Below are 27,370 nucleotides of genomic sequence, written 5' to 3' on the forward strand. Positions count from 1 at the left end.
AGTTTACAATTGTAAATGTAAATGTAGTGTACTTGTATAGCGCACGAATCGACCCCAGCTGGGGTATCTCGGCGCTTGTACGAATACCGCTGTGGAACCCTTCCTGGCTTTTCCCTGTGAAGTGCCCTCTCCTGGGCACCCCCAAGGTGAAGCCAGGCATCCTAGCGTTGTGGGGGCCGTTGTGGAGATTAAGGGCCAGATGTATCAAAGGGTTTTGCCAATGTTATGTCTATGGGAAAATGTGTTCATACATATGGCCCTAAGCAAGCTATTGCCCAGAGTTGCAGAGTGGGACCCATGATTAGAGTAGGCACCGAGGCGAGAATTATCAGGTCCGAGGAAATTGAGCCCAAGACCCGCCGAGGTGGAAATTGAACCCTGGTCCCGGGCTAGACCTCTGCCTCAGGGTCTGCCGCTCCAACCATTGAGCCACACTTCTCCATATTTGGCTGTTTAACGTGCAGGTGGACTGTCACTGGTGATGATCTAAGAGGAACATTCTGGGGATATGGTTTAGGTTTCAATGACGTCACAGCACTAAGATATTAGTTTACTCAGTTTAGGGCAGGATGCTGAGTGAGTGAATGAATGAATGGTTGGGTGTTTCACTTAATGCGCATTCACTAGTTTGGTCCCAACCAGTGATCTCTAAATAATTGTTTACTATTTCTTTCTGTTTCAAATTAACTGTTCAGTGGTCGTTCAGACTGGTAAGCAGCGTGTAAAAGTGTGCAATTAAAAGATTTGGCATGCATTTGTGTTTATTGAAAGACATCTGTCCTACTATTGTTTTGGTGAATTGTGTTTGTGTCAGTAACCATAAAGGTAAGAAAGAGCCTTGATAGAATAACACATATCGGAGTGGGTTGCATTTTTGTAAGCTTCCCCCAGAAATGTGTTCTCTTGTTATTGCTACTCATTCCGGTGTTCCACCAGCCCTGAATCTTTCTTGAGTACTGGCAGTGACTTATTGCTTTCGGGTGTTTGTAGCGCTTTATAGGGTTCTGTCTGAACCTATGTATTGGATCAGTAGTTAGCTTGTAACTATTGCTGACTGATGACTGTCACTCCTAGAAAGAGGAGGTTTTAGCAGCCAACATACTTCCTCCAGTTACAAGTATAAGGCATTATGATTGGCCTTCAGATATACCACTTTTGTGGGTTAGTGTTTTTTTTTATGGTAGTTAGTTTTACATCTCACCTGATGAGGTATTGAATGAATTAATATGTATAGCACAGCCGAGTCAAGCTGTTAGATGTACTTTTGTTTTTTTCTAAATGTGAATATTTTTTAAGGCTGGTTCCTTTACGTCCTGATGTTCTTGTGAGCAGGCTCTGTGGCCTTTTGAGCGGTAACATCTTTGGGCCATGGGAATGAAGTGCTGCTTCAATGCATTAGGTACAGGTTCTGCTTGGGTGCATCTCTGACCACAGTGAGGTGTTTTGCTGCTGAATTGTTGTGTGGCTGCCTTGTGATAAGTCTTTCGGTGAGGTAGGGTGCTTTCAGAGGTGGCCTTGAAGATCCAGTAGAGATGAAAGTAAGTGCCTGTAGTCCCAGGATATCAGTGACCTGTTGATGTGAGATTTGTTGTTCATACAGAAATTATATAACAAGGAAGAAAATGGCACCTACTTGAAGGAAACCTAACATTGTTGGGTACGACGGCGTTCATGTACATACATAAACACATCACCAGGAGTACACAAGCTCTGTGCTCATCCTCCGCTCTCCAGTCCCACCAGCTGCACACCTTCTGCATTCGAGTATATATAGGGGGTCGACCCAAAAATAGTCACTGAGACCTGGGTAATCAAGGTACTGAGAGGAAGGGGTCTCCGTGTTCGAGCAATAATTATACTAATTTACTTTGGAAGGAATTCATCAAATAACAATGAATGAAGCCAACATTGTTTTAATTCACAATGAGGAGCAATATAGCAAATATACTAACATTTCATTAGAACATATAGTAGGTTGAACAGTGCCCAAAAGGGGAGAGGGAAGTGGTTATGTGAGGATGGTGTGGTATGGGGTTGTGACAATAAAATCAAGACGGTATCAAAAAATGCATTCGTGTTTCAATTATAATACAAAGAAGAAACAAAGGACTGGTAGTTCACTATAACGATATATACATGTCATCCTCCAATAATGCAACCAATGTCAAATGTGTGTATGGAGTTGACGTAAAGGGAGAAGTTGTCGACGTTTCGACCTTCAAATTATCGCAGGGTTAGTCGAGCCCTTGCAGCGGGGTCTTCATCAGGACAAGGAACTGGGCAGGCAACCTAATGAATGTATATATAGAGGGATTATTTAATCAATTACAACAAAGTGTCCATTAGGGGTGACAAATTTAGTTGAAGTAATGTAGCACACAGCAAGGAGCATACCGTTGTGATTATCGCTCTATCTTTTCACAGCTTGCGTCATCTAGGATATTATCATAGCTATGGGGTAAAAGAGAAATCAATTGTTGTTTGGCATTAGGATCGGGAGAGGAATTAAATCAATCTAGACCAAAATGATCTAAACAATTACGAATTAATCATATACATCCCTACACTTACTGTGGTGAGGGTGAAAAGAGCGGCGGAGGAAGAGGCCGGCCCTGGGGCGGCGGACCTGTCGATATCTGAAAAACGACAATGATCAGACTTTAGAATATGGAATCGATCTATACTGTAAAAGGTTAAACCCATTAACCATTTCAGACTAATGGAAGGAGGGCAGGCTTACCAGCGTCGTCCGGATGGATCGGCGATGGTTCAGAGATGTGTGGTTCCAACATCGGTATGTATGTTGACCTGGGAATCAACATCATAAAAGGCCATTTACTTTAAAGCATTGCAATGAGGAGCAAAGAATGTGGCCACGGCGATTATTAACAATAATTAATAAAATAGTGGAACATGGGACGGAGCTTACCAATTGCCGACTGGATCGGGCATCAAATTGCACTCGCGTCTGACGTAGCGAGGCAAACTTCCTGGTTAGGTAAGTAACCATGGAAGCAAGAGCACGTGATTAACTCAGTCGAAGTAGACATTGAAGACAGACCCGCGTCAGAGTGGAAGTCAAAATTGACGGGGGTAAACTTCGAGCAGACGCTGGTCTGCGAGGTTTTTTCTTTTTCTTTTGCATAATTCATTTTTTAGCACACTATGGTGGAGAGAGAACTCCTTTCATATTCAGAGGATTACATAGAAAGACTTCTGGAAAATCCGGATAATCTTTTCTTTTCTACAGTCGTCCCAACTATAGACTTTACATTGAAAGATAAGATTTCGCGCCTTGAGAGGTTGGAGAAGAAGCTGGTCCGGACACGGTGGCACGGTCATCTTCTGACGAGATATTTAAAAGAAAATATCATGCCTGTCGGGCTACAAATCAAAATAGAACCAGCTATATTCATAGAAGTACCAAAGTTCAAGGAGGGATTTAGCCACGTTGCCAACAACTGCTCCCGTCATTGGATGGTCCTCGGCGTGGAAACTGCTGTTGAACAAGTCCAGTTGATCACTGCTGAAATAAAAACTCTAAAAGCAGAAATAGCTGCTGATGCCAACTTTGCAAGTGCCAAAGAAACCTTAACCAACCTTGAGGCATCCCTTAAAGATTTTGACGTAACAACACAGAATCGTAAATTGGAGAAATTGGCAAGAGATCTTCGTCTGTATGATAGGAAAAAAACGTATCCTTATCTAAACGAAGACTACTTCCGCCAAGACACACAAGGACGGTTCACAAACAGGGGACGTGGATCCTACAGAGCAAGACGCAACTATCAGACCTTCTCTGATTCTTCATACAGTTCAGAAGGAGAACAGGATCAGGCGGGTTCCAGTAATTATCAGAATTATCAGGATTTCGGTTACCAACAACACCAGTACAATCCTTTTTTAGGACAACGCCAAGCTCCATGGCGCCCACCTCGTGGCAGGGGCATCAACTGGGGCAGGGGTCAACAGCGCGGCCCTGGACAGAATATGACCAACTGGGATGGAGGAAGAGGTCAGACGCCCAAGCAAGTTCACTTTCAATCAGAACAGCACTGGGAGAGAACCACCCGCAACAAGACCTACCGATGGTAAACCCTCCAGAGACCTTGAGTCCCGTAATCAATATATCCCAACACAACTTGGATACAAATAAAATCAAAGTTCTGAGCAAAGGGTTGTCGTATGTTCCGACCAATCGACCCGACAATTTCACGATACGCACTGAACTCTTCAAGTTCTTTCGCAAAATACGGTTAAATACTTTTTCCGTGCATCGGTAACACAGTCCAACCCTTCACTCACGGGACTACGAACGCCCTCCACCTTTGTACCACATTCTAGTGCTATGTCATCCAAAATATTAGCCTATGAGGCCGTGGTTTGGAGAGATGTACAGCAAATGTTGGATACCAAATCTTTTACCAAGTACAACATCAGCAAAGTTGAAAGGACAGCTTTGCAGTCACTCGCCCGCAATAACAAAGTTGTGATCAAGCCAGCGGATAAAGGCGGTGCGATAGTGATTCAGGACATGCTCGATTATGAGTCCGAAATCCTCCGCCAACTTAATGATGGGGCAAGTTATCGACTATTAAGATCGGACCCATCAAAAGCTATCGCTATCGAGATTCAACAACTGACACAAGCTGGTTTGGACCAGGGCTTTTTGTCTGAAAACGAGTATTCATATTTGAATCAAAAACATCCACGACTTGCAACCATTTATACCATACCCAAAATACATAAAAGCATGATCAAACCACCTGGACGCCCCATCGTTTCGGGATGCGGGTCGATACTGGAACCACTTGGGAAGTGTATCGATTTCTTCAATCAAACCCCTTGCAGAGTCCTGTCAATCATACCTACGAGACACCATGCATACTATCACGATCATCGAGAATCGACCGTTTGATCCACAGCACCAAATTTTGGCCACATGTGATGTGGTATCCCTTTACACCTGCCTTCCTCAGCAAGAAGCACTAGCAGTGATAACTAGATGTCTGAATCAACGACCTGCCCCGGTACAAGTTCCAACTGAATTTATTGTAGCTCTACTTACGATAGCTATGACCAAAAACTTTTTCATTTTCAAAAATCAATTTTACCTTCAGATCTCTGGAGTAGCGATGGGTGCTCCATTCGCCCCGGACGTGGCGATTTTGTATATGGCGTCATTTGAGAACGACACTGTGCTGAACAACTTGAATCCATTCAGAGACCACAGTCTCTGGATGCGATATATAGATGACATCCTTCTTATTTGGAACAGCAACACGGACGAACTATCAGCGTTCTTTGTGTGGTTGAATCAACAATCACCACATCTAAAATTTACAAGTCAATCAGACAATAAGAAGATTAACTTTTTAGATATCACCATCTACGAAGAATCTGGAATCCTATCGACCACATTGTATCGCAAACCGGCAGAGAGGAACTCACTGCTACAATATAGCAGCCATCATCCCCTTGCCCTTCGCGATAATTTACCATTCGGACAGTTTCTCCGGATCCGAAGGAACTGCTCCAATAAAGAACACTACCTCCAGGAATCAGAGGATCTGGCCAACCGTCTTCAAGAACGAGGATATCCGAAAAGATTGGTAAAGAAATCGAGGAAGCGTGCTTGGTTCTATCCCAGGGAAGAACTACTCATTCCAAAAGATAAGGAAGCGGACAATGAGGAAAGGATAGTATGTGTAACTACGTATTCCACCAAAAGCAATCAAATCAAACGTATCATCAACCAGCATTGGCAATTGATATCCGATGATCTTAATCAAAGAGGAACTCCTCTGCATGCATTCAAAAGAGCTAAGAGTGTGAAAGACCATGTGGTGCGTTCCTTTCTATCTGGCCCCGAAGACCCGACGATCACCTCATTATGGAATCTTCCACCTGTTGTTGGCCACTTCAGGTGTGACAAGTGCAAGGCGTGCGACACAACCATTCAAACCAAAGAATTCGCACACCTTCAACATAGAATCCCACTCAAATTCCATAGTAACTGCAATACGTCCAACATCATTTACGCCATTGTCTGTCCATGCGGACTGATATACATTGGCCAAACCCAACAAAAGGCAAAGGTGCGAATTCTCCAGCACATGAGCAGGATAAGATGTGAGGTGCTGGGGGCACCTCTAGTTGACCACATCAAACTCGCTACCCATTCCCCTGAAAGTCTAAGATGGGAGATACTAGAGAAGGCAGTGTTGGGACCACGAGGTGGCAATATCTCTAATATTTTGAATATCCGTGAAATAAAATGGATGCTTCGCTTTGATTCAATTCAGAACGGTCTTAATGAATATGACAGCACTTTTTCACAGTTAGCGATATTACCTTAATATGTACCTTTATAACGCAGTGCAAATCATTACAGGTTACAATAATTTCAATTGGCCTATACCCTCATGTGAGAGGTACGCCTCATAATTGTGTCTACTTCACATGTTGATGACCTTATCAGACCGTTACTCCATCTGGTCCATACCAATATTGATATTGACATTGATTTCTTTAATTTCTTTAATGTTCTCCTAGTGTCGGAACTATTCCATTGACATCATCAACTATTGAACATTGTAACTATGACATAATCGTACGGGCCTTTACCCTCATGCGAGAGGTACGCCCGAATAAGATGCACGTAGCATACACCAATGCTTTTATTGAAGTATGACTTATCAGATTCATGACATCCATGGGTGCTGTACTGACCTAGATAATACGCTACTCATACTTGAATTGTTGCAAACTTTGGTGTTTTACTTTTTCATATTTTTACTTTTGAATTAACTCCCAATGTTTCAATGGTGCTATCACACAACTTTGTCTAATTTCACTCTTGCAGACCATTGCCCATGATAAGTCATTTTCACGCAAGTCTTTCCTCATTGTCCATTAGTTTGTTTCCATGGTTACCCCCAAACAATTGCTCCATCCCCGCCGTAAACCCAGAAAAATAGCATGCATGTGACCTAGAGACACACATTTATATTACACCATTAATCGGCCACGTCCTCGTGTCCATCATCCTGATTATTACCCCCGTCAATTTTGACTTCCACTCTGACGCGGGTCTGTCTTCAACGTCTCCTTCGACTGAGTTAATCACGTGCTCTTGCTTCCATGGTTACTTACCTAACCAGGAAGTTTGCCTCGCTACGTCAGACGCGAGTGCAATTTGATGCCCGATCCAGTCGGCAATTGGTAAGCTCCGTCCCATGTTCCACTATTTTATTAATTATTGTTAATAATCGCCGTGGCCACATTCTTTGCTCCTCATTGCAATGCTTTAAAGTAAATGGCCTTTTATGATGTTGATTCCGAGGTCAACATACATACCGATGTTGGAACCACACATCTCTGAACCATCGCCGATCCATCCGGACGACGCTGGTAAGCCTGCCCTCCTTCCATTAGTCTGAAATGGTTAATGGGTTTAACCTTTTACAGTATAGATCGATTCCATATTCTAAAGTCTGATCATTGTCGTTTTTCAGATATCGACAGGTCCGCCGCCCCAGGGCCGGCCTCTTCCTCCGCCGCTCTTTTCACCCTCACCACAGTAAGTGTAGGGATGTATATGATTAATTCGTAATTGTTTAGATCATTTTGGTCTAGATTGATTTAATTCCTCTCCCGATCCTAATGCCAAACAACAATTGATTTCTCTTTTACCCCATAGCTATGATAATATCCTAGATGACGCAAGCTGTGAAAAGATAGAGCGATAATCACAACGGTATGCTCCTTGCTGTGTGCTACATTACTTCAACTAAATTTGTCACCCCTAATGGACACTTTGTTGTAATTGATTAAATAATCCCTCTATATATACATTCATTAGGTTGCCTGCCCAGTTCCTTGTCCTGATGAAGACCCCGCTGCAAGGGCTCGACTAACCCTGCGATAATTTGAGGGTCGAAACGTCGACAACTTCTCCCTTTACGTCAACTCCATACACACATTTGACATTGGTTGCATTATTGGAGGATGACATGTATATATCGTTATAGTGAACTACCAGTCCTTTGTTTCTTCTTTGTATTATAATTGAAACACGAATGCATTTTTTGATACGGTCTTGATTTTATTGTCACAACCCCGTACCACACCATCCTCACATAACCACTTCCCTCTCCCCTTTTGGGCACTGTTCAACCTACTATATGTTCTAATGAAATGTTAGTATATTTGCTATATTGCTCCTCATTGTGAATTAAAACAATGTCGGCTTCATTCATTGTTATTTGATGAATTCCTTCCAAAGTAAATTAGTATAATTATTGCTCGAACACTGAGACCCCTTCCTCTCAGCACCTTCTGCATTCGCAGGCACGGTCAGGCTCCACACTGGGCTGAGTGTGCCTTGGTTGAGGTGCATAAAAGCACAAGGCCCCCTACAGAGACGGCTTTCAATAGAATGGTTGAGCAGGAGTTGATGGTGGAGACCAGTCGGTCCTCTGGGTGAGAGATGAAGTGGCTGACCGATTGGGTCCAGGAGGAGGTAAAGAGTGTAGTGAATATTATATTCATAGTGGCAGTGACTTCTTCAGACCTCTGGTATTTGCACAAGTGTCTGTCTTATGGCAGCATTGTGTTTTGGCTGCTAGCAGATCGGTGCTGGGTTTGACATTGGGGAACAGAGGTTTTGCTTCAGAGGCTTTAATTTTCAGGATGCCGTCATTTATCTGTGGCTAGATAGAAGGAAGTGCATTTTCTGGACCCTGCTGTCAAGTGCTCATGATGTGAAAGAGTGGTGAGAATTCAGCTTGTAAACAGGTGAGGAGTTTGTGGTTGCTCGTGGTGTAGCAAACCTAGCTGTGAAGAAGCAGCAGTGCTGCATGAGACTTGATGTGCCCTTCACATAATGGGCTTTGCCTGGGCTGCTGAGGACAGACAAGCTGTAAGATTGTAAAGCATGGGCAGGAGGCATTCAAGACCCTCGCTACTTAGCAGAGCCAGCTAAGCAGTATCTAATCGATGCCCATGATCAGATTCACACCGAGCTTTACTAGCACCCGATGGCTGCCTGTCATCATGGGTTCGAGTGTGTCTCAAAAGGTTTTTGAGGCAGGTTGTTTTGGATATATGCACAAGGCAGAGGGTGCAGTGTAACTGACTGAGTTTCTGAAAGGGAACTTTAATTGGAAATTAAGTTTGAGGCTCATGGATGGGAAAGGTGGGTTGGGTTATGGTACATGCTAACTGAAATTGTTCCTTCTGTGAAGTGCTGGTGCATGAACTGTTACAAGCAGAGCTTGTACTCCCCGAGGTTGTTTGGGAACAGGATGCACACAGTGAGGGATATTTACATAGATTTGTTTCTTTAGCGGAAATGTCAGTTTCATCATAAAGCCTGGATAGATGGCTGGAATGTTTTTATCAGAGTGAGTTTTGGGGTGATCCAGGCATGGATTTGATGTTCTGTTGAATGTTGTTAGAGATGTTTAACATTATCCAAGATTGACAGCTTGTCACAGAATTGTTGGGGTTCATTTGCAATGGTGTTATGAATCAGTAGGGTCAATACAAGAAGAGTTTATAGACCGGAAACTCTTTTGCAAGAGATCATTTCAGTGATTGGTAGCATTGTTCAGTGCAAGTTCAGCTTGCTCTTTATTGGCAGTAGAAATTGCCTTGTTTAACTTCTAGTGATCTTCTGTTGCTTGGCATTTTACATTGTAGGTAGATTTATCTCGGCTAATTCAGCTCTTTTGATTTTCTTTTTTATTATTCTTAAAAGCTCTGTTGATTCAGAGGTTATTTAATTTACCACTGGGAGTTTTGCTTTATGTTGCGGCCTCGTCTGAGGTTGGTGGTGTTATGTTGTTATGGCGTGCCTGAAATGCTGCATCTGCAATGCTGTGATTGTTTTGAAACACTTCTCTGGATGAGACGCAGATGAAGGAATCTCGCCGAACACCTGGATTTTGCAGTGTTTGCTGCTGTTGTAGGTCAGGTAGGAGGATAGTGAAACGTATGGGGTGATACCAATTTGTGCCAAAGGGAAGCAATTCTTTCAGTGGGGTTTTAAATTCTTTTGGAAGATGTTTGCTCGAGCTTCCAGGGCTATTGGTGAGGTACTTACCAGCTAGAGTAGGTTGTGATTATTTGAGTACTTAGATTCAGACTGGAGCTGGGATTTCTAGGAGGGAGTTTCCCTTCAGATTGAGGTTTCCAAGGAGCAGTTGTGGTCCATTGGATTTCAGGGTATTTCTTAGGATGAAATCTATAAATGAAGGTTTTAATAGTTTTTTATTTAATATGCCATGTGGTCTGTTAGAAAATCTGTGAGTGTATAATTCAGGGTATACAGAAATGCCAGTGAAAAAGCTGCTGAGTATTAAATCATTACTCTTTTTGACCTGCAGTTTTAGCCTATGTTATGCTCCATCTCGGCTGCTTCTGTCGTACTGCTTAAAATGTACATGTTTTTCATAGACTGATGTCCTCCTCTTAATATGTGTGTGTCTCCTATTTGCTACTGCTTTTACACATTCTGTAAGGTCCATGAAGGATTCACGTTTTCATATGGAGTGAAAAATGTTTAATTGAATGTGTCTTGGATCAGTTGGTGTTTGCTGTTGCTTGAGCTTACGTACTTGTATCACATTCACGTGAGCCCTTGCAGTGGTTTGCTTTTTTTTGTCACTTGACGCCAACATGTATGTTATGACCATCAACTGTGCTTTGCATGTGCAACTGTGAAACATGTTGCAGGATGAATGTTGACCAGATGTACGCTCATGAATTCATGTATGTCTAATCCTTCTATAGGGTCCTGCTGTCGAAGATTACAGCCACCTACCTCCAGAACAAAGACGCAAGCGGCTACAGCAGAGAATTGATGAGCTGAGCAGAGAACAGCAAAAAGAGATAGACCAAAAGTAAGTACACAGTCAACTTAGTATTTAATCTTTGCTTTCATAATAATTTTCACTTACTTGTAGTTACTCATTGATATTTGTCTCGTACTCCTCAGGAGAGATGATCCAATGTTATGGAAAACAATTTATCAGCTGAAATGTTTCTCATTGGGGTTCTGTGCCCTCCCTCTATCTCTCTGCAACCTTTTGAACACGCTGTACTGCTCTTCCCCTCAATAAATGTTTTCAGTCTGTTAAGAACTAGTGTTTGTTTTACAAAGTTGTCTCCGTGGACTTTGCACTTCCGCGCCTGCTGAAAATAGCAGCCATTACCGGGTAAGGACTCGACTGTACTCTTTATTGTGTTATTGATATATCTGCGTATCTGCTCAGTGAAGCTTTTCCCTCAGATGTAAGTCTCATTAGTGCTTTTTGTTTTTTAACTTCCATGCGTTGATTTTTAGGTCTCGGGTAGCGTAGGCTGCGCACATGCGCAGTCTCGCTGGTGAGATTTAATGACTCTGAGTAGCGAGGGTAAACCCCGCCCATCTTCTCCATTGGCTGGCCTCCTAAACGGCAGCCAGCCATTGGAGAAGAGGTCTTAGTGACGTCATTCTCTCGCTCTAAGCCCCGTCTTTTTCGGATTGGGGGGGCGTGTTTTTTTAGTTTCTTTCTCTCTTCTTTCCATTGGCTGGAATGTAAACAACAAGTCAAAAACACGCCCGTTGTTTACATTCCAGCCAATGGAGAAGAGGGGAGAAAAAAAACCACGCCCCTCAGTCTGAAAAGGACGGGGCTTAGTTCCTTTGTGTTTATCTATTTCTAGCCTCTTCCTAATCCCCGTCGCCTCCTCTCCCCCACCCCTCTTCTCACCTCTCTCCTCCTCTCCTTGGCTCTCCCGTCCCGGCCTATGCGCACCCTAGCTGCCGCTGCTGCTGGGCTCTGTGTGTGCCCTCCTTCTGCCGGCTCCTCCTCCCTCGTTCCCCGGCCGAGACCGAGAAGGCTTCCCCCGCTGCCGTCGGTTGCATCCCCTGCTCCTTGCACCACGCGGAGGCTGCGGCAGGCAGACTGCTCCCGGAGCCCCACGCTCAGGCCATGCACTCCGGCCCTCGAAGCAAGCAACCGGCTCCAGCAGCAGCAACCTGCCGAGGACGCGCCGCTGAGACCCCCGGAGCACCGTCCTTTGTGCGCCCGCACTCCCCAGCTGGACGCAGGAGAGGCCCCCATGCCTGAATGTGTTTTGTAAATACAGTGCTTGTGTAAAGCGCTCCTATACTTGTTGGTCGAGTTCGCGCTATATAAATATGCAAAAGAAAAAAAAATATTGCAACGTTACTGTCATTGTATTTATACAGCGCTCACGTCCCCTGATGAGGCACCAAAATGCTTTTCTGCTGCCAGCACGTTTAGGATTAGAAGTGGTTTACTGTAGGGAAATAAAGTTATTAATTTGTTCATAGTATGGTACGAAAAGGCCCCTTGCTTCTGCCCCCCCCCAACCCAAAGTGGGGGATGTGGCCCGACCGGGACCTTAGTCAACGCCCCCTCCCCCCCCCCAAGCAGAACCTAGGGTGGAAAGGGCGGGGGTAAGGGGAGCGCAGGCAGGAAAGCAAGCCCCAATCCTATCTGGGCATGTGGCTGGCATTCCTCAAAAAATTGGAAATGTATATCTAATGCATTCCCTCCGCAACGCCCCCCAACCCTGACCCCCCCCCTCCCGCGTGATCGTCTGGCGGAATCAGAAGTACACAATGAATTAATGATTACAAATGATGCTAAAAAGTACGCCTCTCCTGGGTTCCCTTTACACTGAATGGACGTATTTTGTCCATCTCCCAGTGATGGGACTTGCCGATTCTCTGGAGAGTCCCTAGCACTAGCGGCTCTTTCTTTATTCATATTTAAGCCAGCTCATGAGAAATTGGATTCAATTTCCCATTAGCCCTCTGACAACTTCCCCCGATAACCCCCTCCAGGCGTCTGCTTTCCAGACTAGTCGTTTCCATTCGCCAACCCGTGGGCATTGAGCGTCATCTCACACCAGCGTGTTTTCATCCGGGCCAGAATTCGACCCCCTCCCTTTACTCACCAATTCTCTGTGTCCCATCGTTTTCCTTCCCTCATTCCTCTCCTGTTTATTGTCTTTCACTCTCTCTGTGCGCTCTGTCCCTTCTCCCCCGCTGCTTACTCCAACAGTGCAACCCTCTTCATCATTTCTTTCGGTCCATCGTGCTTTTCTTGTTAAAGATGGCAGGTCTCCAAAAACAAGTGCTGCAGTCGTCCACTGGCAACCACAGGCTCAAAATAGGTGCTGCCTGTCACCATTATACCTATGTTTCTGTCCAGGCCACTAGGTTCCTATGTTTTGCCAGATAGTCATCTTTCACCATGGTACGAACATGATCCCCCAAATCCAGTACACACTGCACAACCATCCAATCAGTACACAACAGACAGATTTCATTGCAAACACTCAATACCCTTCGGATATACATAATCAGCCAGCACAATACTTTACCCAACATGGAGGGGGCAGACAAAGCACATGGGTGACAGTGAGAAACAAGAAGCGCAGGGAATGTGTACTACACAAAAGAGGCAGCTGAAAAAAAGCATGCTCTCTCGCGGATAGGGTAGGGGAGTCGGAGCCCGACACCAGCGGGACGCGCGCCCCGGCGCTTCCCTTCACGCCCCTGCCCCCATCGCTCCAGCACAGCAGCCGACCTGCCGCCCCTCCCCTCAAACTGCGCATACAACCCGAGTACATGGCTGCGCTGAGCCCCCGCGCGCGGCCGACCTTCATTTCACACATTGACTCCCCCACCTTGAAGGAACCGCCTCTCCGGGCTCAACTGTGCCGCACGAGGAGCATACAGGCCCTCCCCCTCCCCACCCCCTGAGCGAAAACCACGCGGAGCCTGCCTCACACCATCTCGGCCTCTCCAAGATGCACGTCAGCACAGGCCTCTGCACACAGCAGCAGAAGCAGCACCCTGGCAATGCTCACAGAAAGAGCCTGCCCCTACACAAGCACACATGTACACATGTATGTATGTATGTATGTATGTATGTTTGTGTGGTGGTGGTGGTCTCCCTTCATCCGAGATATTCCCACGTGCTTCTTGATACAATCACACTTCATCTTAGTGCCCGTGCACTCCCATCAAAGTCTCTCACAAAATCAACATGAATATTCATCCACACATTGTCCTAACACTACTGCAACAAGCCTGAACAATGTAGCAAAAAAGTACTGCAAAATTATACTTGCTATAGAGGCACACTTACAGATGCTGGTAGCAGTAAGTGCTACCAGTCTGTCTTGTAGCGCTTGCTAGCCTACCTTGGAAGCCTGCCAGAAATTAAAACTGTGGACAAAGTGAAACCTGTCCGGTACAGAGTTGTCAATATAACTTCCTCACATTTGCATCTTTGAAATCCATCTCATGCACTGGTACTCCTAAAATCAGGCACAGAGATCAGGTCAGATGACATATGTCTTAAGTTGCTCAGCAATGACCAATGCACGTTTGCTACTGACTCCATATTGGTTTGCTTAGCTCCTGAAAGGTCAGATTGGATAACGGTAGTATTTCATACACCATGACAGGCAAACGATGTCACATAGGCAACAGCTTTTAAGATGTTCTAGGGATTACAAAGAAGTGACTATACAATTGTGGTAGTTTTATTTCTACAGCTATCCACTCAAGCCGTTTGTTTGTTAGTATACTTGATCTGTAAATTGGTAAAGAGGTGGGATTGCCAATATTTATTTAAAAATAATTGCCAGAGGTTGCCCAGAACTCTTCGGCAAAATATGGGGCAAATGGTTTAATTTATCACCAGTGTGAAGGGTCCAAATGGTCGTATATGTGGCGAGCAACGGGCGAGGGCAAGGTTTCGCCCACAAGCGTTGAATGAGTCTAAATCGTGTTCCCTTTAATGTAATGTATCTGTATAACGGGTCTGATTGCTACCAATGTGTTTTTTTTATCTGCAAAACTTAAACTTGATTATCAAACAAAATAATAACAATAATTATACTAAAAAGGTGCACCCTTTCAATCATTTTAATGCCAGCATCTTGCTTGCTTACTGGTAGCTACAAAATATGGGAAGTAAAGACTTATGATGATGTATTTTTTTGATGGTTGCACTCAAAGTCTTGTTGGGCCTCTGTTTTTGCTTCAATTCAGACATTCTGGCCGTTCTTTACCAAAATTGGTCATTTCCTGAGAATTCAATCGGGTGATAAATTATCTCTCTATGCCCGGTCAAAGCAGACTCTTAAGTCCTCTTCCTTCCAACTGAGAGTTCTCTGAAGGTGTTGCATCCCATTACTGAATCTCATACAAGAACTTTCATTACTTATTTCATTGCCGAACCTATGGATTATTGTGTTTAATTTTTACTTGTGATTGACACATTACATAAGTCATCCACGATGCTCCCAGAAGGCGGCAGACCGACCTAGTGATGTTCAGGCAAAATGTCAACATATTTCGACCGTCCATGCTGAGTTATACTGATTGCCTGTTGGCTAAGGGTTTCACTTTTAATCGCTGTGTCATACAGCAGGCACTTTGCTGCATTTTTCCACTCATACTAGGAAGCCGGCTTCCAGCGGCTGCAGCAGCCTGTTATGCTCTTTATGTAATCTACATATACATGTGATGTTTCACAAGCAGCTATAAATGTGTCTGTCTAGCAAATAGATGCGTTCACAATTATTGTTACTTCCCTGGCTGACTAGTGCCCAAAGCCTCTATTAACACACAAGTGCTTTAAAAATATGATCTCCATCAAAGCATTCACAGAGCGAAGTTACTGCCCTGTTTCCCTATTAAAATCCCTTTAGAGATTTGTGAGAAATTGGGTTGCTGGTTGAGGGGTGTGATATGCTACTCAAGCTCGAACCACAAACCTTGTGAAAGTGAGGCACAAGCAAACCCCAAATTAACCTGTGCTCAACCCTCTGGTAGCTTGGCACAGAGCAGACAGGCTTAACGTAGAGGCAATGTGTAAAGTATTTATGCTTCACTTCAATCAATAATAAAGTGAAAACACAACACAAGAAAAATCTCATGCCAGGTTAGAACAGGCGAGCAACAGTTAATAAATCAAGACCACAATGACAAAACTCCAATTAGTAGAACTGGAGATACGCAGATTCTAAAGATTTAAGGAAAAATGGTGCCAATAGCCTAAAGTGCAATTCGCGGCTATCTGATCATGTGAGACCGGGACAAAGTCACAAGTTCAGGCCGGCCACGATGGCGTGTGGGTCGGATACAGGAACTAGGTTAGTTCCTCTGAAAAGTTACGTTGTAAGTCCGATTTGCAATGGAGATCCATGGGAGGAGCAAGGAAACGTTGCGAGCGGTTGTCCATGTAGCGCGAAGAGCGGTCCTGAAGTTGCAGATGATCATTGCTGAAGAGCAGAGATCCTGTTCTTGTCATCAGGCCGGAGATGCGTGGTGGCGCTCCCCGCGAGCGGTAGATGCTGTAACGCTATGGGTTGGATTTCAGGAACTTCCTGTTGGCCAACAGTGCAAGCGACGCACCCTTGGTCTGTCAATGCTGCTGTGCAAAGAGACTGGGTGGCTGCTTGTCGCACTGATTTATAGTGTGAACGGTACAGCTCCAGTGCGAACAAGCCAGTCTGCGGTTGCGATGGGCCCAAAAGCTTGATTTAAAAAGCCTGAGAGCTCCACCAAGGTTCCAGGACCTGAGAGGCACCACTTGGGAGCCAGGGGCTTGCTGAGGATGGGTCCAGGAGCTGGTTGGAGAGCATTTTATGTCTCCAAGGCTCAGATCAGGAGGCCAGCAGAGACCATCCCTTTGATTCCCTCTGAGGTCCTGACTTCAGTTTGAAGTTGCAGTTCCAGTTCTTCTTCTCCAGGCAACAGGACAGCAGGTCAGCACAGCAGGGCAGCAGAGTGTCTTTCCTTGTAGCAGCCCAGCAGTCCTCCTTCCTGGCAGAGTTTCCACAGGTCCAGAAGTGTACTGAGGAGTTGGTGTCCGAGGTCCTTCTTTTACACAGTTGTGCCTTTGCGGTGGGGAGAATCTTCTAGAGACATGCCTTTGAAGTAAAGAGATGCCCTGCCTTCCCTGCCATGGCTCCAGACTTACTTCAGGGAGTATGCAGCCCTTTGTGGGGAAGCAGGACACAGCCTATTCAATTGTAAGTGAGGCTGTGCCCAACTCCTCCCGCCTATCCTGCCAGTGATGGCCCATCCAGTCACACCTAAGCTTTATTTCTGTGTGGCGGTCTAGGGGGAATACACAAAGCCCAACTGTCACCCACACCAAGTCATGTGGCCCAGAGACAGTCTGCATGCACCAAATGGCTAAGGCAAAAAAAATGCCAACTTTCAAAAATTGAAGTATAAAAATAGGTCAAGGTTCCAGCCGGTAACCTGAAGTTCAAAAATCTACAATTCAATTGTTAACTTCTTCTTAGAAGATCTATAAAAGATACTAATGAAATGGGTGTGAATTATTCACCAAACAAATGTATGTAATGTGATTAAAAAGGACACAGAGAATTAAAAGCAACACAAAAATGACTGAAGTTTACAAAGTAATGTCTGTGCTGCTAATACCGGTCATTCCAAATAAAAATACATAAATAGAGAAGTGGGTCTGAACAAAATAGAATGCACTTTCCAAAGAAAACCAATCTATAAGGAAGTAGATGCTTTTGTCAATGTTTTGGTCTTGTTGGTGTTTGCATCCGTTAAACCATCTTCAGGACAATGAAATAAACTGTTGTATGACCTTTATGAGCATTCCAAGGGGAATGTCTAATCATGACTGAATCTGATTATAGGTAAAATCTTCCTGGTCAAATACACCGAAAGAAGCTATTGAAGAGCTCTCTGTTTTATTATGCTTCCAAACAAGCAAATGACGGGGCACAACTCCTGTGAGAGGCCCTGCACACTGTGTCCATTTGTAAGGCTCTAATGAAGTCCCCTATGAAAGTTTTACTGGGACTTGTGTTTGCGGACGTCAAACGTAAAAAGGAGGGCTACTACTCTAACAAACCACTGTAACAGCACAAACATTTCTTTGTAAACCTCAGTCATTTTTGTGTTGCTTTAATTCATTGTGCCTTTTTATTCACATTACATGAATTTGTTTGTTTAAAAATTCACAACCGTTTCATTAGTATCTTTCATAGATCTTCTAGGAAGAAATTAACAATTGAATTTTAGATTTTTGAACTTCAGGTTACCGGCTGGAACCTTGACCCATTGTCCTACTAACTGTTTAAAAAAAGTACGCCTAAATGAATCCCTTGTATGCATATTTACCTGTCAATAGTTAACTTCCCCAAGCCTTCAAGGGTTAATTGGCTTCCCCACTTTCTCTTTCATCAACTTTCTAAAAATTACATTTTCAGAATTGCAATTGAAAATACAACTTCACGATAAGTTAGGATTTTGAATTGTGATTCCATGGACACCAAACATGATATGAGCATCTCTTCCCTTCTGATAGATACATCTGCCTTGTGGATTCCGCACCTTGTGAATATCCCCCTTGCGTCAGCAACGTTCGGAATTTTTCTTTGTAGCACGCCGGCGTGGACGACGTCATAGGAACGCGGCATCGCGCGCATGTCCGTCTGACGTCACCGACCCCTTATTAGGCCTACGTCGGCGTGATGACATCAGTTCCCTTTTTTCCGCGTCGTCGACGCTAACGGTTTCAGGGATCTTCTGTAGTTACAGATAGAAACTTTGTTTCTTTTTGTCTGTTACTGTTTCTGTTCTTCGTCGAGGATGTCTTCGAAGAAAACAGGATTTAAGCAGTGCGGCTCGTGTGCCAGGATGATGTCAATTACTGATCCACACGAGGATTGTTTATGGTGTTTGGGATCGGATCACGACGTCAAGGGCTGTCGATCCAGTTCAAAAATGAATCCGAAGGCTCTACGTGAACAAGAAGCGAAACTCTTATTGGCCAAAATTAAGAGTAAAGAAGCAGATAGATCTTCGAGATCAAGATCAAGACACTCCAAGTCGAGACCGAAGTCAAGATCGAGGTCGCGATCGAAGTCATCGAGGGCCAGATCGGAGTCGGCGTCGAAGTCAGCTTCTGGACATGCTTCGGGTTCCTCGAAGAAAAGACATAAGAGGAAGAAGCATAGTTCTCGCCATCATTCGGGGTCTTCGGACTCTAAGAAGAAATCTTCTCATAAGCATCACAAGGACTTTGTGTCTCCGTCTCCTGCTGGTGGTGCCACTCCGGTAAGATCTCGAGAGCATATGCCGGAACTGGATCCGAACCCGGCTTCGGATCACTCTTCGGAGCATGAGGACGTCGTGGAAGTTCCTCAATCTCCGATTCCAGAGGATGAACCGGAAATTCAAAATGATCAAGGAGAGCCAAATCCAGTACAGTCTCCTACTAATCCTATGGGTTCTTACCCTTCTTTTCCTGGTCCTGGTCAAGATCCATCGCATTTCCTTAATGCTATGTATGGAGTGTATGCGAGGGCAATGTACCCCACTGGAGCACCTGCGGGTCCTATGGGTCCTTTGTCTTTCAACTTGGGTGTTCCCCAAACTTATGCACCGGCGCCTTTTTGTACCTTTAATAGCGACTCCATATCCTTGGATCGGTTCGGCGCCGCCGAGGTCATCGACTCCGCGCACGGCTTCGCCGACTCCGGAGCGACCTCGGAATTCGGATCGAGGCTCGACGCCAGTTCCTGTTGCTCAACCCTCTGTTGTTCCAGCTCCTCGATCGACGCCGGCTCCGACTCCATCCGAGTCGTTGCCGGATCCATCGACGTCGATCCGTATGGAGTGGTCGAGACGTAGAGCCCAGCGTCTACTGGAGGAAGGTGAACTTCAGGAACATGATGATTGTTTTGAGGATCTTCATTCTGCTAGCAGTCTTGAACTTTCTCCTGAATGGGGGTTACCTGTGGTTTCAGATGCACCCTCCAAGGATGTGGTACCATACCATATAGTAATTCGGAAAGCTGCTGATTTGCTGAACTTAACTTTGCCAACAGTTGAGTTCAAACCTAATATCCTCACAGAAGTCTTCCATTCGCCTTCTTCGATCATTGAGCCTACTCTACCCTTCACTGAGGCTCTGACCGAACCAATTCTAGAAGTTTGGAAAAAGCCTTTGTCTGCACCTGCAGTATCTAGATCGGTGGCGAGACGTTATAGGGTGGCTCCTGGTGATCCTGAGTTCTTGTCATCTCACCCTTTGCCGGAGAGTCTGGTAGTTCAGGCTGCTTGTGCGAATAGATCGGCTGGCTCCTTTCCTCAAGTTCCTGGGGATAAAGACTCCAAAAAGTTGGATCAGGCCGCTAAGAAGGTCTTCTCCTCAGGTAGCATGGCCTTAAAATCAACAAATGCTACTTGTTTGCTTGGCAGATATGTGCATGCCTTATTATCTGCTAAACTTCCAGAAGAAGACAGGAAAAACTTTACTGAAGTTGTTTTGGACACTCAGGCTGCAGCCCGTCAAGTTATTCAGAGTGGCATGGACACTGCAGACTCTGTGGCTAGAATAATGGGTTCTTCAGTAGCTACCAGAAGAGCTGCTTGGTTAAAGTCCTCAGAGTTTTCCCACTGATGTACAGGCTACTCTTTTAGATTTACCTCTTGACGGGGTTGGTCTCTTTGGAAAAAAAGCAGATACAGCTCTGGAGAGGTTCAAAGATAGCCGAGCGACGGCTAGATCTTTGGGTTTGCAAGCGAAGGGTACAGCCACCAGAAAGTTCAGAGGCTTTGGCAGATCTTCCTTTCGTCCTTTCAGGCAAGGCCAGCAACAGCAGCAGCAACAGAACCCTCTGTACAAGTCTTATAGAGGTAGACAGAAGGGTCGTAGACGTGGACGTCAAGTCTCTTCCTCCTCAACTTCCTCCTCTAATACCCACCCCCCACCTGCAGCAGCAAAGCAGCCCTAGATCTGCCATTCCGGATCATGCAGGTCCGGGAGGGGGTCGGCTTACTCATTTTCTAGGGGATTGGGAATCGGTTACATCAGATCTTGGGTTCTCAATCTCGTAGAAAATGGGTATGCCCTTCCCTTCCGGGAATTTCCTCCCAATTACCCTCCTATTGTTTGGAGGACCACCTGCTTCTCTTGCAGGAAGAAGTCCTGGCTCTTTTCAGAAAGGGTGCGATAGAGGTGGTTCCGGAGCAGGAGAGGGGTCAGGGATGCTACTCCCGGTATTTTCTGATCCCCAACAAGGATGGCAGGCTTCGACCAATCCTGGATCTCAGGATCTTGAACTTGTATCTGAAACAAGAAAAGTTCAAGATGCTCACTCTTGCGCAGGTTCTTCAAGCGCTGTTGGAAGAAGACTGGATGGTGTCGATCGACTTGCAGGATGCTTATTTTCACATCCCTATCCTGAAGTCACACAGGAAGTATCTCCGTTTTACGGTGGGTTCGCAACACTACCAGTTTGCGGTCCTTCCGTTTGGACTTACTACTGCGCCTCGAGTTTTCACCAAGGTGATGGCAGTGGTGGCAGCACATCTCAGAAGGTCGGGAATTCCTGTATTTCCGTATCTGGATGACTGGCTCATCAAAGCAGAGTCGCCGGAGAAGGTGCTCCATCATCTGCAAGAAACAACTCAGTTGTTACACAGTTTGGGTTTTTCGATAAATGTACCCAAGTCTCACCTGGTGCCCTCCCAGCGCAACCTGTTCATAGGTGCAGTACTGGACACAACTGTATGTCGTGCATTCCCTCCGCCTCAAAGGATTCACGACATACAGGAAATTATTCCTTTATTTTTCAATGGAGCGGTTGTTCCAGTCCTGAAGGTCCTTCGTGTGCTTGGTCTGATGGCTTCTTGCATTCTGTTGGTCAACCATGCACGCTGGCACATGAGGGCACTCCAGTGCTGCCTCCGCAGGCAGTGGTATCAGCACAACGGAGCTCTCAGGGAGTCAGTGAGGATCTCCAGAGAAACTGCGGCGGATGTGTCCTGGTGGGGTGTGGAAAGCAATCTTTCTCAGGGAAAGCCTTTCCAGCTGCCTCCATCGGTGGCCATGGTGATAACGGATGCATCCACTCTAGGGTGGGGTGCTCATCTGGGGGATCTGGAAGTCAAAGGTCTTTGGTCTCCAGAAGAAAGGTTGCTTCATATCAACCTTCTAGAGTTACGGGCGATACGTTTGGCGCTCAAGGCCTTCCTCCCTTCCCTTCGCGGTCAGTCGGTTCAAGTCCTGTCGGACAACACAACCGCGATGTGGTACATCAACAAGCAGGGAGGAGTAGGGTTGCAGTGTCTCTGCAGAGAGGCTCTGCGTCTCTGGTCCTGGGTTCAGGACCATCAGATTTGTCTGATGGCAAATCATCTGGCCGGAGTTCTGAACGTTCGTGCAGACGTTCTCAGTCGGCAGTTCTCTGCCGATCACGAGTGGAGGCTTCACCCGGAGGTTGTTCACGACATCTTTCAGATGTGGGGGACTCCTCGGGTGGACCTGTTCGCCACTCGCGAGAATGCTCACTGCCCGTCATTCTGCAGTCTCCAGTATCCGATGCAAGGAGCTTTCGGGGACGCGTTTCAGTTGAGTTGGGCAAATCAACTCCTTTACGCGTTTCCTCCCATACCCTTGATTCCTCGGGTTCTGAGGAAGATTCGCAAAGACCGGGCTCGAGTCATATTGGTCGCCCCGGATTGGCCAAGAAGGGTGTGGTACACTGACCTACTCCACCCCTCCTCTCACCCGCCGCTCCGTCTCCCTCTCAGGGCAGATCTCCTCTCCCAGATGGAGGGGCAGGTTTTACACCCCCACCTCCAGACATTACACCTTCCTGCCTGGAGATTGAACGGGGCAACCTGAACTCTTTTTCTCTCCCTCACGATGTGGTGGATGTCATTCTTTCGGCCAGGCGTGACTCCACCAAGTCCATCTATTCGTACAGATGGTCTAAATTTGTTGTTTGGTGTAGGGAGAAGGCTGTTGACCCTTTGAGGGCTCATCTGTCTGATATTTTGCAGTTTGCTCTCTCTTTGGCTCAGCACGGATTTGCTGTTGCCACAGTCAAAGGTTACCTTTCGGCGTTATCGGCATTTCTCTGCTTGCCGGACCAGCCGTCTCTTTTTAAATCTCCAGTTGTTTTCAGGTTTCTGAAGGGCCTCACAAATAAGTTCCCTCCTTCTCCATTTATTGTTGCTCAATGGGACTTAAATCTTGTCTTAACTTTTTTGATGGGTTCTCCCTTCGAACCCTTACACAAGTGTCCTATGAGGCTTTTGTCTTTCAAGACGGTCTTCTTAGTAGCAATCACCTCGGCAAGGAGGGTGAGTGAGCTTCAAGCTCTTAGTTCTAAGCCCCCATTCCTGACCATTCATGCTGAACGAATGGTTCTTAGGACCAGGGCTGCTTTTCTGCCTAAGGTGGTAACTCCCTTCCATCTAGGACAATCCATTACCCTTCCTGCCTTCTTTTCTCCCCCTCACCCTTCTAAGGAGGAAGAGAGACTGCACCGTTTGGACCCTAAAAGGGCGGTGTCTTTTTATCTGGAAAGAACTAAAGACTTCCGGATTGACAACCAGCTGTTTGTTGGTTTTGCTGGCTGCCGGAAGGGCAGATCAGTGCACAAGCGCACACTTTCCAGGTGGATAATCCTGTGCATCAAGATTTGCTACTCCCTGGCGGGTAAGGACCCTCCTGAGGGTATAAGAGCTCATTCTACCAGAGCAAGGTCTGCTACTTCTGCATTGTCTAGAGGTGTACCTGTTGAGGGCATTTGCAGAGCCGCGACTTGGGCCTCCCTCCACACTTTCGCGAAGCACTACTGCTTGGATACCGAGGTGAGGAGGGACGGCCACTTCGCGCGCTCTGTTCTCCAAGATTTCCTGGTGTAGCAGAGTGGACACCCTCCTCCGGGAGTGGGGACTGCTGTGGGACTCTATTCACAAGGTGAGGAATCCACAAGGCAGATGTATCTATCAGAAGAACAAGTTACTTACCTTTGGTAACGCTTTTTCTGGTAGATACTGTATCTGCCTGTGGATTCCTCACTGACCCGCCCGCCTCCCCGTTGTCCACTCTGCTATACCTGGTCTTTTTTATATATTTATTTGTATATTTATTTGTATATTTATTGGGTTTTTGGTACCTTTGCTACGCACTATGTGTGCTTTTATGGTTTGTATGTACTATGTACACTGTATATATGTATATTTCCTGTCATTGGTCCGTCCGGGTGCCTCGAAGGCACGGAAAAAAGGGCGGAACTGATGTCATCACGCCGACGTAGGCCTAATAAGGGGTCGGTGACGTCAGACGGAGTCGCGCGCGATGCCGCGTTCCTATGACGTCATCCACGCCGGCGTGCTACAAAGAAAAATTCCGAACGTTGCTGACGCAAGGGGGATATTCACAAGGTGAGGCAGATACTGTATCTACCAGAAAAAGCGTTACCGAAGGCAAGTAACTTGTTCATTTGGAAATTACACTGATAAAAGGTAATAAGGTAACTCAAATAATATCCTATTGAAGATATAGGCAGTAGTGAAGAACAAATTTAAGAGATTTTCACTACCAGGACATGTAAAACTTAAAAGTACATGTCCTACTTCTTAGATACGTTGTCCTTTGCCCTGTCCAGGGACTACCCTCGGTGTGACTTGTATGTATTAAAAGAAAGATTTGGGCATGGCAAAAGGTTTATTTTGCCAAGTCAAATTGGAAGTTTAAAACTGCGCACACAGGCTCTGCAATGGCAGGCCTGAGACATGTTTAAATGGCTACTTAAGTGGATGCTTCAATCATTGCTGCAGACCCACTAGTAGCATTTACTTTACAGGACCTGGGTACATGCAGTACTGCTGTTTCAATTACTTATAAGTAAAGTAAAAATACCAGTAGGGTACAAGCCAATGTTACCATATTTTTGGTAAAGATCATAAGCACTCTAGCACTGGTTAGGAGTGGTAAAGTGTACAGAGTCCTAAGGCCAACAAAAAACGAAGTGAGCAAAAATAGGAGGTCTCAAAGCAAAACTGTTGGGGAAGGGGGAATAAACCATGCCAAGGATGCCAGGTCGAACACTTGGGTTTCCTCATGTTTTATATTTTCAGTGTGCTGTTTGTACTAGGCAAGTGTAACTAGTAACTGTTACAACGTATTTCATGTGCTGCGAATGTAGATTCACAGTTGATAATTTCATATTGTCTGTGATGAAATCTTAGTGCTATTATCGAATAGGATCATTACAACCATGTCAAACCTGCATCACAACAATAAAATCCAATAGGCATACTGAGCAGCCACCTTTCACGTACTGCAGCAATGTAATTCCTTCTTAGCATGCCCTTAAGTTTGGATAATATCCTGCTAGTCCTCTGTGGGAACTAGTTTAGATGTATGTAAAATTCTGGGTGTGTAATTCCCACATCAGAGTGTTTACGACCTCTTTCGACATCAGTGTTTATAAGATATTTCCTATTTCCTGTGACTCATTACTGAAAGCACTAATAAAATTCACAACGTTTCATGGTTGTTTTCCAATGTTTACAATAGCCGCGTTCTTTCCCTGTCTCAACGCCTGTTTTTTTTTTCTTCAATTGGACCACTAAGGTCGTGTTAGATTGTGAATTCTTCCAGTCTAATGAGCTTCCGCTGTAAAATCGCTCCATGTACAGTTTATTCTTACTAGCAACCTTTTTTCATGTGAGATGCTCGAATAGTTTTTCCTATGACCAACACCTTAGCATCTTGTTAGCTGCTGCCTCTTCAGTGCGCATGCCTGTGCCAAACCTTGGCCTACATACTGCCAGATTCAAAATCGTGATATAACAAAATAAAGTTGGAATTGAACCCGCGTTGGTTATTTCCACTAACTATTTTACTGATTTCCGGTTCTCAAATGCATGGCAACCAGTGACGTTTTAAGGCATGGGCAAAGTGGGTTCTGGCCCAGGGCCCCAGTCTTACAGGGGACCCTGATAGTCATCTCTGTTCTGCAGTGTCTTGCCTTGATGACTTGAATAATTCTTAAACCGATTGTTTTAAATATTTTTCTTAATTGTTCCTTTCTTTTTAAGGTGGCTATTTTTTTTTAGATCAAAACAGGACCTCACATATGAGAAACGGGAGGGTGTCGCAGAGATCATTTGCAGTAATTTTAATGAGCAGCTGCCGTGTTACAGTATTGAAAACACACGTCACTTTCCCTGAATATTGGCTATAAACCTATTTCGAATTTGAACGAGTGTGTCTGTGCACCTGGTCAAAGAGGACATGAAAGAGCTGAAACTGGATCATGAATTCAAAAATGTTATGAAAAGTGGACACCAAGATACGTTTGGCCCAGAGCCCCCAAAATTCTTAAGATGTCCCTGGCCAATTCCCGCAAACATAAACATAACAGATGTCTGAGACTTGTATTTCCACAAAAGGGAATATTATTTAACGCAAAATCAGTTTTGTTTTTTTCCTGCTATGAAAAGTATTTTCCCCGTCGTTGCACCCCTTCCCCAACTCCCTTAACGGCTTTAGAGATATCCATCAATTAAATCTTTTACAGGAGTATTTCTTTTGGGTGAAAAACGTTTTAAAATTGTTAGCAAGGGCCCACAGACCTACAATTTTGTTGGTTTTAATCAATGTTTATAGGTGGCTCAAACCAGGAATGCCCACTACCTGCTTCTAGCGAGAGCTCTGGGACCATCACCCCCTTCTCCGAGGGTAACAACCCTTCACCCCTGACGACGTATAAAAGCAGAGCTCCATACAGTATTTTTTACACCCTTAAATTACACTTGGGTGCACAAAAACTTTTTAGAATTCGGGTCTCGTGACCTTGAGCCTGTTGTGAGCGCTGTGCAGATGCAAAAGGGTCGCATAAATGCCAGTTTGGTGCATGATCTGCAGACAACAAACCATGGAACTACAGAACCAACATCGGGAGAGAGTCCCAGCCTTTTGTACAAAGGTTTTGAGTCACGAGAACCAATAATATAATACGCAGGTATACAGAGAGAATGCGGGTGTTAGCTAGGCCGCGAAGAATTTTAAAGATCTAGAAATAAATAATATAATGTAGCCTTACGTATATAGATAACCTGGAAAAGTTGGTGATTGTAAGTTGTACTTGGTGACTGTCAGTCCTGTTCACCAGTATCTGTCCGCGGTTAGAACCAGGTAGTTGTAATACAGACTGAGCTGCGGTTTTAGCTTCACGTCAGGTTAGGGATAGAAAGTTGAGAGTTCTGTGACATTTGAGGTATTAGATCGTGTTTTACTTTTAGCCCTTTGCTGCCACAACAGCTGCGCGGTCTAGAATTATTGTGATTTAAAAGTATATCAGGTGGTACTGGAACCTGATAAGACCTATAACATGTAAAGGTATAAGCAGGTGGGCTATCTCGAATGCATAGCAGTGGCAGTGTGATCAAGTGTCATTAACTTTAAGTGAATTATTAAATATTTAATATGCATCGTGACATGTCAAATATAACTTGATGAATCTATATAAA

General features: G+C 45.1%; 1 protein-coding gene across 2 annotated transcripts in view; it reads left to right on the forward strand.

Moving 5' to 3' along the window:
* FNBP1L (formin binding protein 1 like) overlaps positions 1-27,370 on the forward strand; it is a 688,366-nt gene that overhangs the window by 581,001 nt on the left and 79,995 nt on the right. For both annotated transcript variants that reach the window (XM_078668213.1, XM_078668214.1), the window contains exon 10: positions 10,798-10,907. In XM_078668213.1, coding sequence (XP_078524339.1) covers positions 10,798-10,907 — 110 coding nt within the window. The remainder of the gene's footprint in view (positions 1-10,797; positions 10,908-27,370) is intronic.

Source organism: Lissotriton helveticus, chromosome 1_2, assembly GCF_964261635.1.
Source record: "Lissotriton helveticus chromosome 1_2, aLisHel1.1, whole genome shotgun sequence".
Classification (NCBI taxonomy): domain Eukaryota; kingdom Metazoa; phylum Chordata; class Amphibia; order Caudata; family Salamandridae; genus Lissotriton; species Lissotriton helveticus.